The following is a 17577-nucleotide window of genomic DNA, read 5'->3' as shown; positions in this document are numbered from 1 at the left end:
GCTGATCTGCAAAGGCAGGCTTCTACATGGAATGTTGCTAGTGGAATAGCAACATTCCATCTAGAATCTCAAATAGGGAAAGGGAACTGGGACTTGATATACTGCCTTTCTGTGGTATTTTGCAACTACATTCAAAGCAGTTTACATATATACAGGTACTTATTTTGTACCAGGGGCAATGGAGGATTAAATGACTTGCCCAGAGTCACAGGGAGCTGCAGTGGGAATTGAACCCAGTTCCCCAGGATCAAAGTCTGCTGCACTAACCACTAGGTTACTCCTCTACTAGCGAAGCCTGCCCTTGCAGATCAGCAATGCGGCCGTGCAGGCTTCTGTTTCTGTGAGTCTGACGTCCTGCAAACAGAAGCCTGCGCGGCCGCGTTGCTGATCTGCAAAGGCAGGCTTCTACATGGAATGTTGCTAGTGGAATAGCAACATTCCATCTAGAATCTCAAATAGTAGCAACATTCCATTTAGAATCTCAAATAGTAGCAACATTCCATCTAGAATCTCAAATAGGGAAAGGGAAATGGGACTTGATACACCGCCTTTCTGTGGTATTTTGCAACTACATTCAAAGCGGTTTACATATATTCAGGTACTTATTTTGTACCAGGGGCAATGGAGGGTTAAGTGACTTGCCCAGAGTCACAGGGAGCTGCAGTGGGAATCAAACCCAGTTCCCCAGGATCAAAGTCTGCTGCACTAACCACTAGGTTACTCCTCCGAGGGCCCTGTAATGTCCTACTTCAGCACACACAGAGCTAATGCGTCTCCAGAATGACCTGAATTTGTATTTCATTTATTCTTTAGCCTCAGGAAAACCTGAGAAAATGAACAAGAACCTCTGCACACTGGCATGGACTCTTGATGATTAAGTTAGTTACCTACTGAAGCGACACTCTGCTTCCATTCCTCCTAATCAGAAAGACGAGGAATGTGGCACCCTAGGAAAGAGCTGCTCACTGAACCTTCCCCTCTAAAAGGAATGTGTGCTTTCTGCAGGCATTAATGGACTTTTAATGACACAAAGTACTTCCTTACAGGTGCCAAACAACGTTAACCTTATATTAAAGATATGATGAGGGAGGAAAGATTTCCTGGCTTAAGTGAAAAAATAACTTATTAAATCCAACAACAAAGCAAACTGGATTGGCAGAAGGTAGAAAGGCAACGAGGGAAACAGTTTTTTTTTTTCTTTGACTGAAAAAATACTAGATAAATTATTTGACTTAACGTGACACTGATTTCAGCAAGTAAAGATGGCAGTGCCTGTACATGCCAGAAACCTTGTTACTTGCATGAAAGCTACTTATGTAGGCAGATAATGAACAGCATAACCAGCTAACCTTCAGGGAATGTCACCCACACTCCTAAGGAAATAACTTACAACTATGTCATAATGCAGGGGGCAGAAGGTGTAAGTGTGAAAACCAGTGGCGTAGCAAGACAGCCAATTTTGGGTGGGCCTGAGCCCAAATTGGATGGGCACAACATTTTTTTTCTGCCCCTGTCCTACTCCCACATGTCACCCTCTCTCCTACTTCTATGTCCAACATTTTCTCTCTCTCTCTCTCTCTCTCTCTCCTTCTGCATCTCTCCCTCCCATCCCATGTCCAACTTTCTCCCTCACTCCTTACCCCCCTGTGCAGCAACTCTCGAAGAACTTCTGCCTGAAATTCTTCTCCCCGCTGCTGCCTCGGTCCCTGCAGCATTCGTTTTTTTCGCCCGTCGCCAGCAGCGCTACGATTCACAGAGGCCGCTCCGCTCCCCCCTGAAGCGTCCATCCGGCCCTCTCTGACGCACTTCCTGTTTTCGTAGGGCCGAATGGACGCTGCAGTGGGGAGCGGAGCGGCCTCTGTGAATCGTAGCGCTGCTGGTCACAGGCAAAAAAAAAAAGAATACCGCAGGGACCGAGGCAGCAGCGGGGAGAAGAATTTCAGGCAGGCAACACTCCCGGCAGCGATGTTGTTGGGTTGGGGCGGGCCTAGAGCAAACGTGGGTGGGCCTGGGCCCGTCCAGGCCCACCCGTAGCTACGCCCCTGGTGAAAACCGAGCACACTAGTTTCCAGCTGATTTTTAAACTTTACTCTGCTTCCGGTACTCAAACTATGAGGCTTAACAAAGCTGCATGACCAAGCTCTCTAAACTGATGCCTTACCATTCAAGACCTGGACAGAAATTACAAATTGTAAGCTGATGAATACTCTCAAAATGAGCTCATGCAGGACATCACCGTCCTATGTCCCCCCCCCCCCCCCTTATCCTTACTGAATTAGACAGTGACAGGTTCTTGCAGAATTAAATAATGAGAAATAACAGGAGGAGACCACATTGAGCCCGCAAATAGATGGGAAAATGTGGGATACAAATGCAACAAATCTCTCTATATAAAACGCACCTCCAACGTTCTAATGAAGCCTCTGTTAGCCAACATTCTAAAGTGAAGGGGGTGAGATCGCATTGTGTCTGCCCCGCCCACGCGTCAAACGTGATGATGTCGAGGGCGGAGCAATGACACTCAACCAATCGCAACGCTCAGCAGCGAAGCGTCAGGGAAGGAGGCGGCGCTCTCGACGTCTAGCCTTCCCTTCGCTGTGTTCCGCCTTCTTCTGACGTCAAGGATGACGTCAAAAGAAGGCGGAACACAGCGAAGGGAAACCTAGACGTCGGGAGCGCCGCCTCCTTCCCTGACGCTTCGCTGCCGGAACCGGCACGGAGGTAAATTTAAAAACAAGAAAAAAAAAAAAAAAAACAACCATGTTGGGGGGAGAGAAGAGGGTGGCCACTAAAGAACAACAATGGGAGCGGCAGGGCAGGGGAGAAACGACAGCATGGATGCGAAGGGGGGGGGGGGGGGGAAGAAGAGGGCGGCCCAGGCTGGGACATGGGAGAGAGAGGAGCATGGATGCAAGGGGGGTCATGAAAGGGAGACAGGGGACTTGCTGCAAAAGGATGAATGGAGGCGGCAGGGGACAGAGGAGCATGGATGGGCATGGATTGGGATGGCAGGGCTCAGGAAGAGAGGGCAATTGCTGGAAAGGGATGAATGGAGGGGGCAGGGGACAGAGGAGCATGGATGGGCATGGATTGGGAGGGCAGGACTCAGGGAGAGAGGGAAATTGCTGGATAGGGATGAATAGAGGGGACAGATGGGCATGGATGGAAATGGATTGCAGGGCAGGCCTCAGGGAGAGAGGGGAAATGCTGGATAGGGAAAAATGGAGGGGCCAGGTGACAGATGAGCATGGATTGGAAGGGCAGGACTCAGGGAGAGGGGAATTGCTGGATAGGGATGAATGGAGGGCACAGATGGCCATGGATGCATATGGATTGCAGGGCAGGCCTCAGGCAGAGAGGGGAATTGCTGGATAGGGATGAATGGAGGGGCCAGGTGACAGAGGAGCATGGATTGGAAGGGCAGGACTCAGGGAGAGGGGAATTGCTGGATAGGGATGAATGGAGGAGACAGATGGCCATGGATGGATATGGATTGCAGGGCAGGCCTCAGGCAGAGAGGGGAAATGCTGGATACGGAAAAATGTAGGGGCCAGGTGACAGATGAGCATGGATGGGCATGTATTGGAAGGGCAGGACTCAGGGAGAGGGGAATTGCTGGATAGGGATGAATGGAGGGCACAGATGGCCATGGATGCATATGGATTGCAGGGCAGGCCTCAGGCAGAGAGGGGAAATGCTGGATAGGGAAAAATGGAGGGGCCAGGTGACAGATGAGCATGGATGGGCATGGATTGGAAGGGCAGGACTCGGAGAGGGGAATTGCTGGATAGGGATGAATGGAGGGCACAGATGGCCATGGATGCATATGGATTGCAGGGCAGGCCTCAGGCAGAGAGGGGAATTGCTGGATAGGGATGAATGGAGGGGCCAGGTGACAGAGGAGCATGGATTGGAAGGGCAGGACTCAGGGAGAGGGGAATTGCTGGATAGGGATGAATGGAGGAGACAGATGGCCATGGATGGATATGGATTGCAGGACAGGCCTCAGGCAGAGAGGGGAAATGCTGGATAGGGAAAAATGGAGGGGCCAGGTGACAGAGGGGCATGGATTGGAAGGGCAGGACTCAGGGAGAGGGGAATTGCTGGATAGGGATGAATGGAGGGGACAGATGGGCATGGATGGATATGGATTGCAGAGCAGGCCTCAGGCAGAGAGGGGAAATGCTGGATAGGGAAAAATGGAGGGGCCAGGTGACAGATGAGCATGGATGGGCATGGATTGGAAGGGCAGGACTCAGGGAGAGGGGAATTGCTGGATAGGGATGAATGGAGGGGACAGATGGGCATGGATGGATATGGATTGCAGGGCAGGCCTCAGGCAGAGAGGGAAAATGCTGGATAGGGATGAATAGAGGGAGCAGGGGACAGAGGAGCATGGATGGGCACACACACACACTCTATCACACTGTGTCTCACATACACACTTGCACACACTCTCATTCTCACACACACTCTCTCTCACACACACTCACACTTTCACTCTGACTCTCAAACAGTCACTCTCACATACACTCTCCCAAACATACACACTCCGAGGAAAACCTTGCTAGCGCCCGTTTCATTTGTGTCAGAAACGGGCCTTTTTTACTAGTAATAATAATAATCACTTATTTCTGTGATTTACTGCAAAGTACTGAACATCATCAACTTCCCAAACCATTTTTTTTAAAATCTCAGATAACTGTATACAAGGACTAGCCACACAGGACTACAAAACACACCCGATATACACTTTAACACACACAGCCGTGAAATGAAATTAATAGCTACAAAAGTATAGTAAAAATCTGACAACAGAAGTATAGCTAGTAAACAATGAAAGGGTTAATCATAAGGCAAATGATAAATCAGCTACACACACTGACACCAAGTTTTGGTTTAGAATATGGCAGGCCACATGTTGCGACTCATATTGGGGGCCAAGGATTACAAACACCTGTGCATATCAGATGAAACCCTGATGCCCCTCCCCTCCCCCGTTTGCTTCAATCCCCATCTTACCGTTTTCCTTCCTCAGTCGAGAGATGAATTTCTTGGGTGGGATGACTCCCACTTTCTTCTTTTGCGTGGCAATGCTGTTGAAGAGATCCGAAAGGCACGTCAAGAGACTTTCCTTCTTCCGGGGCTGGACCTTGTATGCCAGAACTTTTTCCCGAAACGGACGACAAAAATAAAGCGCCTGAAGAACCGAGTTGCAGTAGCAGGTGTTGCCGAACTGGTTGAACAGAAAGATGGCAAACAGAACGGTTAAATGTTAGTACTGTCAAAGAGAACTAAGATTACCGCAGGACCTTCCACTCTTGGTTTTTCTGCCTCGTTTTAAACGGGCCATGATTGCCCAGTTTGTCCCTTCTCTGATGACTGAATTAAGTGATGACGTTTTACGGTTATCTACAAAAAGTCAGTGTACAGCACTACTGGTCATATTTGTCCTTTGTAGGTCGGGACACTTTTTAAAGGACACCAACAAAGATATCATATATGACCTACTGTGACTGCATAGCTACAAAGTTCAAACTATGAGGGGAAGGAATTAGCAATCAAATATATCATCATCTACTCTTTTATAACATCACTGAACGAACCTGATACACAGATACCTTCTTTTGCCCCCCGATATTCACGGGCTGTCCAACAGACACACTGGGGTTCTAAGAACACTTTTTCATCTGCATAACCTACGTAAGCTCTTAACGTTAGAGCTCTGGAGTCGGTACACCAAACCTTTGACTCCGACTCTTCCCTTTTTCTGGCCACAACTCCTACTAAGTACAGTAAATCTGAGAAAAATTTAATTACAGAGACAAAGGACATTTATGTACATTTTGTTCTGCTACCTTGCAATTTTTGGAATGTGAACATCCCCACCTGGATGCCAATTAGGATTAACACACCTCAAAATATATTTGAAGTTTGAACAAAGAACCTGAACAAAAAAAAATATATGTGTACAAAATGATACATTTACCATATTTAATATTGTTAAGTTTTTATTTTGAACCTGGAGTCAGAAATCGGCACATTTTTATCAACTCCGACTCCGTCCGAAATTGCTTCCAACTTGGACTCGGACTCCACAGTCCTGCTTAACTTTACTACAAACAACTAGATGCACAAGCCATCATCAGAAGAATTAGCACCAGAGTCTCAATTGTTCAATGGGCTTTATCTCTTCCCTTTCTACTACCCCATTCAAGTTAGACATTTAGAAGCCAGTTTTCAGCTTTTCATGGTGTCTGCAGGCTGGTCACTGCTTGGTACCCACAGGCCTGCAAGCGCATTTTAGGCAGAGTTTCCCTTTCAAAACCCAATGGGTGGCTGATGCTGAAGCAATTTTGCACTCTCCACACTCTACAAGAGCAAGTAGGAGACGTAAAGATGGGAAAAGAATCGATCTTGTAAACTGCTTTGAACGAGCAGCATTGTTTGTAAAGGGGCACCTAAATCTTTAAAAAAATAAAAAGTAAGAATATATAGGGATTCAAAAATAAAATCTCCCCAAGTACTTCTAGAAGTCTGTCCCAATCCCACCTGCATGGCTGCCCCATTTGTTTGTTTGTTTTGTTACATTTGTACCCCGCGCTTTCCCACTCATGGCAGGCTCAATGTGGCTTACATGGGGCAATGGAGGGTTAAATGACTTGCCCAGAGTCACAAGGAGCTGTCTGTGCTGGGAATCGAACTCAGTTCCCCAGGACCAAAGTCCACCACCCTAACCACTAGGCTACTCCTCCACTGTTGCTACTATTTGAGATTCTAAATGGAATGTTAATGTTGCTATTCCACCAGCAACATTCCATGTAGAAGTCGGCCCTTGCAGATCACCAATGTGGCCGCGCAGGCTTCTGCTTCTGTGAGTCTGACGTCCTGCACGTACGTGCAGGACGTCAGACTCACAGAAAAAGAAGCCTGCGCAGCCTTCTACATGGAATGTTGCTAGTGGAATAGCAATATTCCATGTAGAATCTCCAATGGTAGCAACATTCCATGTAGAATCTCCAAAGTATCTATTTTATTTTTGTTACATTTGTACCCTGCGCTTTCCCACTCATGGCAGGCTCAATGTGGCTTACATGGGGCAATGGAGGGTTAAATGACTTGCCCAGAGTCACAAGGAGCTGTCTGTGCTGGGAATCGAACTCAGTTCCCCAGGACCAAAGTCCACCACCCTAACCACTAGGCTACTCCTCCACTGTTGCTACTATTTGAGATTCTAAATGGAATGTTAATGTTGCTATTCCACTAGCAACATTCCATGTAGAAGTCGGCCCTTGCAGATCACCAATGTGGCCGCGCAGGCTTCTGCTTCTGTGAGTCTGACGTCCTGCACGTACGTGCAGGACGTCAGACTCACAGAAAAAGAAGCCTGCGCAGCCTTCTACATGGAATGTTGCTAGTGGAATAGCAATATTCCATGTAGAATCTCCAATGGTAGCAACATTCCATGTAGAATCTCCAAAGTATCTATTTTATTTTTGTTACATTTGTACCCTGCGCTTTCCCACTCATGGCAGGCTCAATGTGGCTTACATGGGGCAATGGAGGGTTAAGTGACTTGCCCAGAGTCACAAGGAGCTGCCTGTGCTGGGAATCGAACTCAGTTCCTCAGTTCCCCAGGACCAAAGTCCACCACTCCTAACCACTAGGCCACTCCTCCACTCCTTTTTAAAAGGTGATTTTCCACAGGTAACCTGTTTCCCCAGGGAACTCCTTTACAAACTGTCCATTTAAAGGGGCTGAAGAATTCAGATATCCATGTTCAACTACCTCCAGTGGCTGACCAAGAGTATGTCTCAGTGCTGCACCAGATGCTCAGTCTCAGCCCTCACCATACGGTCTCAGGGCAGGCAGGGCCGTGCCGATGCGGTAAGCGGGGTAAGCGCCGCAGGGGGGCGCCCACCTCTGGAGGGCGCCGCCGTGGTGCTTACTCTCGCCCCGCACCACCGAGGCCTTTAAATCTTTTACCTGGTCGCAGCAGCGTCAGTGAAAGCGCTGCCGACGTCTCCCTTCCCTTGCACTCATTGGTTCCCTCAGTGTCCCACCTTCTTCTGACGTTAGAAGAAGGCGGACACTGAGGGAACCAAGAGCGCGAAGGGAAGGGAGCTTTCACTGACGCTGCTGCGACCGGAAGTAAAAGATTTAAAGGCCCCAGGGCGCGGAGGAAAGAGCAGAGAGGCATAGGCGCCCCGTATAAGAGGCTTGGGGAGGCTAAGCCTCCCCAGCCCAACCATGACCTTTAAAACCGGCTCCGGCCCCCACCTGGCAGTGTCGACGGCGTCCCCTGTGCCTTTGGGCAGCTTACCGGCACACGCAGCACTTCTCTTGTTTCTCCTCTTCGTTGCCGTCGTCCCACCCCCCCCCCTTCACGCGATTCGCGAACCGCTTAGCACTGCTTAAAAAAAAAATTTACACGTCAGCAGGAACAGGCTGCTTCAGCCAATCCCAGGAGCCTTCCTTCAGCCCTCAGGGGCGGAACACGCTGAAGGAAGGCCCCTGGGATTGGCTGAAGCAGCCTGTTCCTGCTGACGTGTAATTTTTTTTTTTAAGCAGTGCTAAGCGGTTCGCGAATCGCGTGAAGGGGGGGGGGTGGGACGACGGCAACGAAGAGGAGAAACAAGAGAAGTGCTGCGTGTGCCAGTAAGCTGCCCAAAGGCACAGGGGACGCCGTCGACACTGCCAGGTGGGGACCGCCGTCGCTGAGCCAGGCAGTTCTAGAATTGTTTAAATCTACTAGTTTTAACTTCCAGCCAGCTAGCTTACACTTCAGCAGTGCTTTTACAGAAATGGGTCGGGTAACTTTGCAAGGACTATGGACTCCTGAAAAGGAGAAGAGTGTTTTGTACTTTGACATTTGTTTAAGGCGCTATATGTTTTAGTGGAGGTTGAGAGACAGGAAAAATAATGGCATAGAACAGCATAATGTTGTAATTTTTTTGTCTGATCGATCTGTGTCTTGCTGAACGTTTTTGTTAAAATATTTCAGCACTCAAAAGTACACTATTCTGAGTACGTGCATTCCACAGCAAGCATTATGCACTGAACAGTACTTTGGACAGCTATGCTGTGCTTCCAACCTGTATGGTTGTTGTTACCATTGTCCCTATTAAGGATATTTAAAGGAAAACAAGTGTACCAATGAATAGAAGTATTCATACTGTTATAGTTGTTAAAATACATTTTAAAAATGTAATCTGAAAGATAATTTTACATGGACTGGGCAAGATGATTTGAAAATTTTGTTTCCCTGTATTGCTAGCACTCTCGCACTGAATATCCTTACAGCTGGTTTGTAAGACCACTGAACTGACTGTATTGTGCTCTAGTACCCACATCCATAATGAGTCTTAATTAAAACAAATAAATCATAAATACTGAATTAAATCCAACCAGTAAATGTTCAATTTTGTTTTAATCCTGTTGATACATTTTGAGTTAGAAAACGAATGCAGTGTTAGAATAAGTGAATAAATTCCTTTATTTTTGACAGTTTACCTCATTTGCTTCAAATTATGTATTATCTTAGCTCTCGTTTAAATTAGTATATACAGATTGTACAGCACTAAACCATTGAGCCTTTGATAGTCTTATCGTAAAAGATGCACCCTTTCCTTTCTCATGGCCTGGTCATAGATTCTTGTCATGGTGTGGAGCAGAATTCATACAGGCCTTCCTTTTAAACTCCACTGCCTGGAACTTGATTTAAATTTGGTGTCCTAGCTGTAAAAGGCTCTGTGCAACATTGTGAAGATTCCTTTTGAGCAATCCAATCTCTTATGAGTGCTTCATGCTCCAAACTAGGTGTAGTGAACCCCAAGCCCCTGATTTGTCTCCTCACTGCTGTGACTTGGCTGCCTTTGATGAATGTATAGGTGGTGGATGCTTGGAATGCCCTCCCGCGGGAGGTGGTGGAGATGAAAACGGTAACGGAATTCAAACATGCGTGTGATATGCATAAAGGAATCCTGTGCAGAAGGAATGGATCCTCAGAAGCTTAGCCGAAATTGGGTGGCGGAGCAGGTGGGGGGAAGAGGGGTTGGTGGTTGGGAGGCGAGGATAGTGGAGGCCAGACTTCTACGGTCTGTGCCTGAGCCGGTGATGAGAGGCGGGACTGGTGGTTTGGAGGCAGGAAGTACTGCTGGGCAGACTTGTACGGTCTGTGCCCTGAATAAGGCAGGTACAAATCAAGGTAAGGAATACACATATGTTTGTCTTGTTGGGCAGACTGGATGGACCGTGTAGGTCTTTTTCTGCCATCATCTACTATGTTACTATGTATATTTTTTAATTCACAAAGAGAGAGTCTGTGAGACAATCCTGCTTATTTTCGAAGGAGAAGGGCGGCCATCTTCTGCCCTGCGTGTGCGCCTGTGAAGGGAGAAAATCGCCTCGCTGGTATCGGCCTTCCCTCGCTGTGTCCTACCCTCGAGGAAATAGGAAGTTACCTCAGAAGAGGGCGGGACACAGCGAGGGAAGGCCCGACGCCAGCGAGGTGATTTTCTCCCTTCACAGCACACGCAGGGCAGACGGGAGGCGTTGCCTGCGTTGCTGCATAGATTTAAAAAAAAAAGGCAGGGTGGTGGCAGGAGAAGAGGGCTCTGTCGGCTCTCGATGGACAGGGGCTCAGATGGGAGAGGGGGAGCTCACAGGGGAGAAGGGGATTGGGGGAGGGGTGGGGGAGCTCAGGGGTTCTCAGAGGGGAGAAAGGGATTGTGGAGGGTGGGGGAGCTCAGAGGGGAGAAGGGGATTGGGGAGGGGTGGTGGGGGGCACCAACTGATAGTCTGCAGGGGGGCGCCAGAGACCCTAGGCACGGCCCTGAGGGCAGAGCAGTTTGGAAGATTACTTTCAACTTACTACTACTAATCATTTCTATAGCGATACTATGCACATGCAGAGCTGTACACTTAAACATGTAAGAGACAGTCCTTGATCAACAGAGCTTAAAATCTAAATCAGAACAGACAAACCGGACAAATAAGGGAATTACTTAAGGTGGGAATGATAACTTGCATAAGTTAAAAAAAAAAACAAAAAACTAAAATTAGACATGCATATGTGTGTGTACAACCAAAATTAGTCTTTTGCTGGGGTTTTCTAATGATTTTGGCTTCACAGACATGAGAATCTTTTTAAATTTGGATACTGAAATGATTCCATTTCCAAAAATAGAAGCTTTGCTTAACCTCTGCATAACATCTCTGCCCTTTCCTGCTGCTTTCAGAAAATCAGAGAACAAACTAAAAGAACCATCAGGAACTTTCAGCACTCCTGTCTGACCAACAGCTACAGGAATGGCTATGTTTGAGGGTAGAGAGAAATGAGTGCAAGTCAGGTGAAAAAAAAAGTTCTAAAAATATGTATCATCACTTAGTTATTTATAACAGAATAGGGAACACACTATGTTTTGCTTATTAAGAACACAAACCTCAGAAATTTGGCAATGGTTATTAATATATCATTTCCTGTTCTTTCCTCCTAAAAACTGCACGTAGGAAAGATGATTCATTGTGCATCACTAACTAGTCAATGCTGGAAAGATATCTCTGAAGAAGGCTAATGAATCAGCTAAGTAAACCTGCAGCACAGGCAGGCGACAGCAAAAGAAAAGGCTTCATTGGTTGTTATGTGACAGCAAAGAGGTTATATTGAGAACAGGAGATGGTAGGAGGCTATCTAGCCCATTATATGGGTTGAAGCCAGTGGGCGGAGATTGCCTCCATACTGGTTCACCCAAATTAATAGCAAACGCTACTGAAAACAACAGTAAAAGATTAGACAAAGGACTACATATGCGTGGTCCGTCTGTAAAAAGTCAAAGGCTGTTCCAGTTGGACAGGCAGTGCCTTAAAATATTGAGGACAAAAGTTTCTTGTTTTTTTTTTTAACTGATCTGACAGATTTTTAATTTATTTGAAAGCTTCCCATATGTAGATAAAAATATCATGAAATCAAAAATGAATATCACTACAACACCTTAAAAAAATTATTGGAAACAGCACTAATAAAGGCTGTATTTTGTGCTCATTTTTCTACTCTGTTCTATGTAATACAGTAATAAATACCTGGCCAAATTTCAGTGAGTATATCCTGTTTACTGATGGGTTCATCTTAACTGTTGTTGTAATCTGCCTTGGGAAGCTTGGTGTTATAAGTAAAATTAAACTCTCCTTTCACTGGGGCACATGGAATCACATCTTCACCTCAAATCTTTGGTACAAATGGATTATTCTGTTTTGACCATCTTTCAGGGACAAGTGGCTTTCATAAGTCAAAATAATACAAATAAATATTTTCTTTCATGCAAATTTCTCATTTGTTTAAACATAACTAAACGGGCCATAAGCCCCTAATGTAGTCCATTGGTTTTCTTATATTTTGTCCTTGTGATGACTTATAATGCGCCAAAACTGGAAATACAAGCAAGACATAATAATAGAATTCAGTAACATCCAAAATGTATTAACATTATAATTTTGTTCACATTTGCGTAATAACTGAGAAAATGCCGTTGAAAAATGATCTGAAGAATAAATAAATATATATCACAGAGCTGGAAAATGTTGGTACATTTAGACTGACTCCTTCTGCATGAAGGTAGCTCTGCCCTCATTATTGAATATCAAATAGTAGTAATAAACAATATTAAGTGCATTTTTATAAAATACCACTGCATTCCAGAAAACAAAAGGAGCAAGTTCCCACAAACCACCTTTCTCTTTTGATCTAGGCACAGGAAAAAAAAAAAAGATTTTAAATGCTCCCAGGTTTCAACCTATTTCACGTTTAATGTGGGATGTAAGTATCATAAATAAGTAAATAAATAGAAACTTTGAATGTTGAGCATCTGATTCTCATAACATGATGTCTGTTTTAGTATCCCTATAACTAGCCCCTCCAAATGACACACTGATTACAATTTGTAATAAATTACTACTCTACCTATAAAAAGGCATTGTTATTATATTTCCTCTGTGTACACCCCCATATGCTGCACAGCCTGGTATGTTTGAAAATATAAGTGAGATTAAATAAAAATACTAATAAAGAACGACAACGTGGATGCAGCATTTCATAGGTTTGTTTGCTTTGTTTTACGTGTACGTAGAACGACGGCTGCGAGGGGGAAGGGGAAACAGAGACTGCCTAAGTGGCTTTAACTTTTTGACGTCATGCCGTCTCCTGTTCTCAAGCAAACCTCCTTGGCTCTAGCATTGTATTTTGTGGCAAAGTTAGGCTTTTATCTGATAGAAAGGCTGAAACAACATTGCTGTCCTTAAAGATAAAGTCTCCTTGTCTGAAGAAGGACTAGCTAGTGAACTGGACATTTCTAATGGTCTAGGAAGCTCATCCCCTTTGGATAAAATTCTTCCATTGATCCAAGAGGCCTCCACTTGCAGCAAAAATCTATTTTGGATTCAGGACCAATATAGCTCCTAGAATTGCAAACTAATGCAATAAACAAACATGGCTTAAAGATTATTAATATGACAAATGCTGGTTAACTGTATTTCATATGGGAAGGCAGGAGATTAATTATAGCTATAGCAGAATATCAAAGACTCCATATTTATAGGTGCATGAAGAAGACCTCTTCTAGCACCAGGTGCCAGCCTCAAAACATTCAGAGGATGATCAGGACAGCCTCAAAGCCTCTAACGTGCTGAAGGACACAGTATTTGCAGTTATAACCCTCAAGGCTACAGGCAAAATAATACCTGAAAGAAATACAAATTGAACTTTCTTATTTCCTGCAAGAAAACATTACTCTTGAAGGTGGCGGAACACCTTTGTGGCTGAAAGGGCCAAATAAACCAAGCTCCCAAGTTGCCAACGCTATGTTAGGCAAAAAAGTGGTCGGGCCCCAGCCCCAGCTGCCCACCCTATTCTGCTGCAGGCTAGAAAAGTACCCTCTGGTGCATTTTAAGAACATACCAATACAAATGGCGAGACTCTCTCATCAGCTTGCTGCCTTTTGCTTGAACTGCTTAGTTCTCTTTACAAGTGTCACATAAAAAGGACAATATGTAAGACCACTCTTGCAAAATTTGAGATGTAAAGTTATCGCTTATTTCATATTTCAAACACTCCACCATAACCACCCCAAACTTTACCCTTCCCCTCTCTAACACTTTGAAAATTCTTGGAGTCACCATCGATCGAAATCTCACACTTGAAAACCATGTGAAAAATACCAGCAAGAAAATGTTCCATTCCATGTGGAAGGTCAAAAGAGTAAAAACTTTCGGGAAGGGTGGGAGATGGAGATTAGCACAATGATGTTAATGGCTGAAGAGACATGGAACTGTAAAAAGCAATCATTCCAAATGTTATCTAGTTTGTGAAAGGTAAATGTTTAATGTCGATTTTATATGGTTACGGAAAAAACATAAATAAAAAACTAAAAAAAAAAAAAAAAGAGTAAAAACTTTCTTCCCAAGAGCTATTTTTCGAAACCTGGTACAATCAATGGTACTTAGCCACCTGGACTATTGCAATGCACTTTACACCGGCTGTAAGAACAGATTATCAAGAAACTTCAAACTGCCCAAAATACCGCAGCCAGACTTATATTTGGAAAAACAAAATATGAAAGTGCAAAACCCTAAGAGAGAAACTACACTGGCTCCCAATCAAAGAATGCCATCAAGTTCAAGATTTGCACGATTGTCCACAAAATCATTTACGGAGGCGCCCCGTCATATATGCTTGACCTTGTGGACCTCCCACCTAGAAATGCCAAAAGATCTGCCCGTACTTTTCTTAACCTGCACTTCCCCAGCTGCAAAGGACTAAAATACAAACTAACACATGCGTCCAGCTTTTCCTACATGAGCACGCAATTGTGGAAGGCTATACCAAACCACCTGAAAACAATCAACAAAATCATTAACTTTCGCAAATCGCTGAAAACTTACCTTTTCACCAAAGCCGATCACGAAAATCCATAACCAATTCTAACATATCATTACTCATTCCTCGCGGTGATTGTCTTTTATAACTGCTTTATTAGACTAACTTACTATCCTGATATATCTGTCACATCAATTGTATTTTTTGTACCCTGATTTGGTGATGCCATAACAGGTCTTTGTAAGCCACATTGAGCCTGCAAATAGGTGGGAAAATGTGGGATACAAGTGCGATAAATAAATAAAATAAATAGCCATTGGAGCACTGAGTTATATACTAGCAACGTAGTCTTGCCTACCCAATCTTTTCCCAAACAGTAAACTTGATTGTAGCATTACGTAAAATTGTGTTTCGCAAAGAACTTCATAATGAACAAAATTGTACATTTCACTACGTATACATTTCTCATTCTGTTGGGTCAACCTCCTCAACTGATGAAATAAGAAGTGGTCTCATGGACCATTTTTCTTTAATTTCTTTTTAAAATAAAAACTTAAAAGTTATGTTTCCTGAGTGTAGGTGTTGATTCTGACGACAGTAAGTTTACCATTTGCCATGAAGGTCTTGGCACACAAAAGGTGAACCTCCACTGGGGATAAATTTCTACCAGAATCTGGGTAAAATTAAAATTGAATCACTTGATTTGCTGCCACACCACCCAATAAACTCCATTGTCAATCCTTCAGTCACCACTGCTGTCATCTGCAACCTGTACCAGGGTCTCCTTCCTTTGTCTCATTTCGCCACTAATCTTCCTGTGCGTAACATATGCACAGCCACCAGTTATTAGACAAGAAAGTAAACGTTTCAGTGTGACACCAGGCTAGTATTTTATATGTTCAACCAAGGACTTAAAGCTTCATGGTTTTTTTTTTTTCGTACTCTGAATCACAATTTTAAAAACAGAACGAGAACATAAGGTCAACCAAATGGCAGGGACGCCAGTCAAAAATAAACAAGATAAATACTTACATTGACCAAGCCAAAGTAGTGCTCATTTACAGGAAACTGCTCGGGACCAATCTCTTTCTCTAAAGCAGAGGCATTGGTGCCCTGTGGGAACAAAACAGATCAGGAATGAGTCAAATGCCTTTAAACAGAAATCACAACAAGACAAAGTCCATAGCCCAGAGATTCAGTGCGTCGTCCTTAGTCTGATTAACACCAGCCAGCACTCCCACAAGGCAACTTCGCACCTCCAGCAAGATTAACATGCCAAGGCATCATACATTCAACTACTTTGCATCCAGTATACGAAACAAGGTACAGTTATGCATTCGTGTTGCCTTTTCTTGAGTCTAGTGGATTATGCTCTCCCTCCACCAGATGGAGACAGAGTAAAACTGCTTGGTTTCCATTTCTGTACTGGTGCAGTGGGGAAGCTAATCAGCGTTGCTCTGCCTGCAGCAGGTCACATGGACTGGAACAGCAAGAAAGTCGTTGGATCTTCGCTCCAGCAGCACAGACCCTCTTGGGTCTACTAACACATGTAGACCAAGGAGCTAGAACCCTAGAGGTTCTTCCTGGCTTCAGTCAGTGAGCTGTTCCTACCCATCCCTTCCTCGGGACCTCAGGCTAGGCCTCAAAGCCAGACAGAGGCCCTGCTTGTAACCTCCTGGTCTGGGACAATAAATAAGGTAAAGGCATATTGTGTGTACTGAAGGCCCCAGAGACTCTAGAGGCAGGTGGCTCATTTCCAGAAGGTCAAGCAGACTACATCGTTTTTTTTTTTCCCCACTGCACATTCTGGTTCAAAGCAGCTACTTTGTTACTGTAGTTTAGAGCAGGAAGGCCACAGGTAAGCTTTTGCAGCTGTTATGGGAGTTGGGGGAGGGGGAAGGGAAGGAAGGACTAGTCCCTGCATCATGACCCGGTTTTCACCAGGAGTTTCTCCACAGGGATGGACAGTCCTTCCATATTAACTCCCCTGGCTTGAATAGGAGCAAAAAAAAAAAAAAAATTGTCAAGGTATCTTCAGTTTCTGGATCTTTCTCACTTTCTTTTTCCACTCTGAAACAAGAATAATTTAGACGCCAACTGAATTTCAGTTTTAGTGCTGAAACTGGACCAAAATCTGAATTCAGCCTGCTGTGTACTCCTAGTACTTCCACCCACTTCCCCTCCCGGAGTGGACGAGCCCCCTCTCTCCTGCCCCCCTAAACTGGAGCGCCCCCACCATCTTTCCCCCACCTTGAATCCACCGAAAGAACCTCTCGGGCCTACCTTAGAGTCCCTGCTGGTCTACCGTCTAGTCAGGGCAGGAGTGATCCTCAAGTCGCTCCTGCTCATGCCACCATCAAAACTGCTGCCACAAAACTGCCAGTGAAGTTGCAAGAACCATTGAGAGATTGGAGCCAGCATGGGCAGGGGTGATTCCAGTCATTAAGGTGGCCGTTTTACATAAAGATTTGATTTAGGCATGTATATAGTTGGATGGCTGGTAAGCACGCTGGTCACTTGCCTTCCTGATGCAAAGGTGGCAGACCTCGTACATCACCTAGATAAGATATTGGACAATGCTGGGAAGGAGCAGTCTATGTGGGTACCAATGATATGGGAAAGTGGAGGAGGGAGGTTCTGGAAGCCAAATTTTGGCTCTTAAATAGAAACCTGAAATCTAGGGTAGCATTCTCAGAAATGCTCCCCTT

The 17577-nt window shown here is 45.0% G+C and overlaps 1 protein-coding gene across 1 annotated transcript in view; it reads right to left on the bottom strand.

Moving 5' to 3' along the window:
* Positions 1 to 17577, bottom strand: part of LOC115474594 (ubiquitin carboxyl-terminal hydrolase 12-like) — an 81387-nt gene that overhangs the window by 35154 nt on the left and 28656 nt on the right. Inside the window, exons 2-3 of the mRNA XM_030210121.1 lie at positions 15902 to 15982; positions 5023 to 5236 (exon numbers count right to left, since the gene is read on the bottom strand). Of these exons, the coding sequence (XP_030065981.1) occupies positions 5023 to 5236; positions 15902 to 15982 (295 nt within the window). The remainder of the gene's footprint in view (positions 1 to 5022; positions 5237 to 15901; positions 15983 to 17577) is intronic.

The sequence above is a fragment of the Microcaecilia unicolor genome, chromosome 7, assembly GCF_901765095.1.
Source record: "Microcaecilia unicolor chromosome 7, aMicUni1.1, whole genome shotgun sequence".
Taxonomy (NCBI): domain Eukaryota; kingdom Metazoa; phylum Chordata; class Amphibia; order Gymnophiona; family Siphonopidae; genus Microcaecilia; species Microcaecilia unicolor.
Note: the sequence above shows the minus strand (reverse complement) of the source record. Positions and strands in the feature narration are given on the sequence as shown.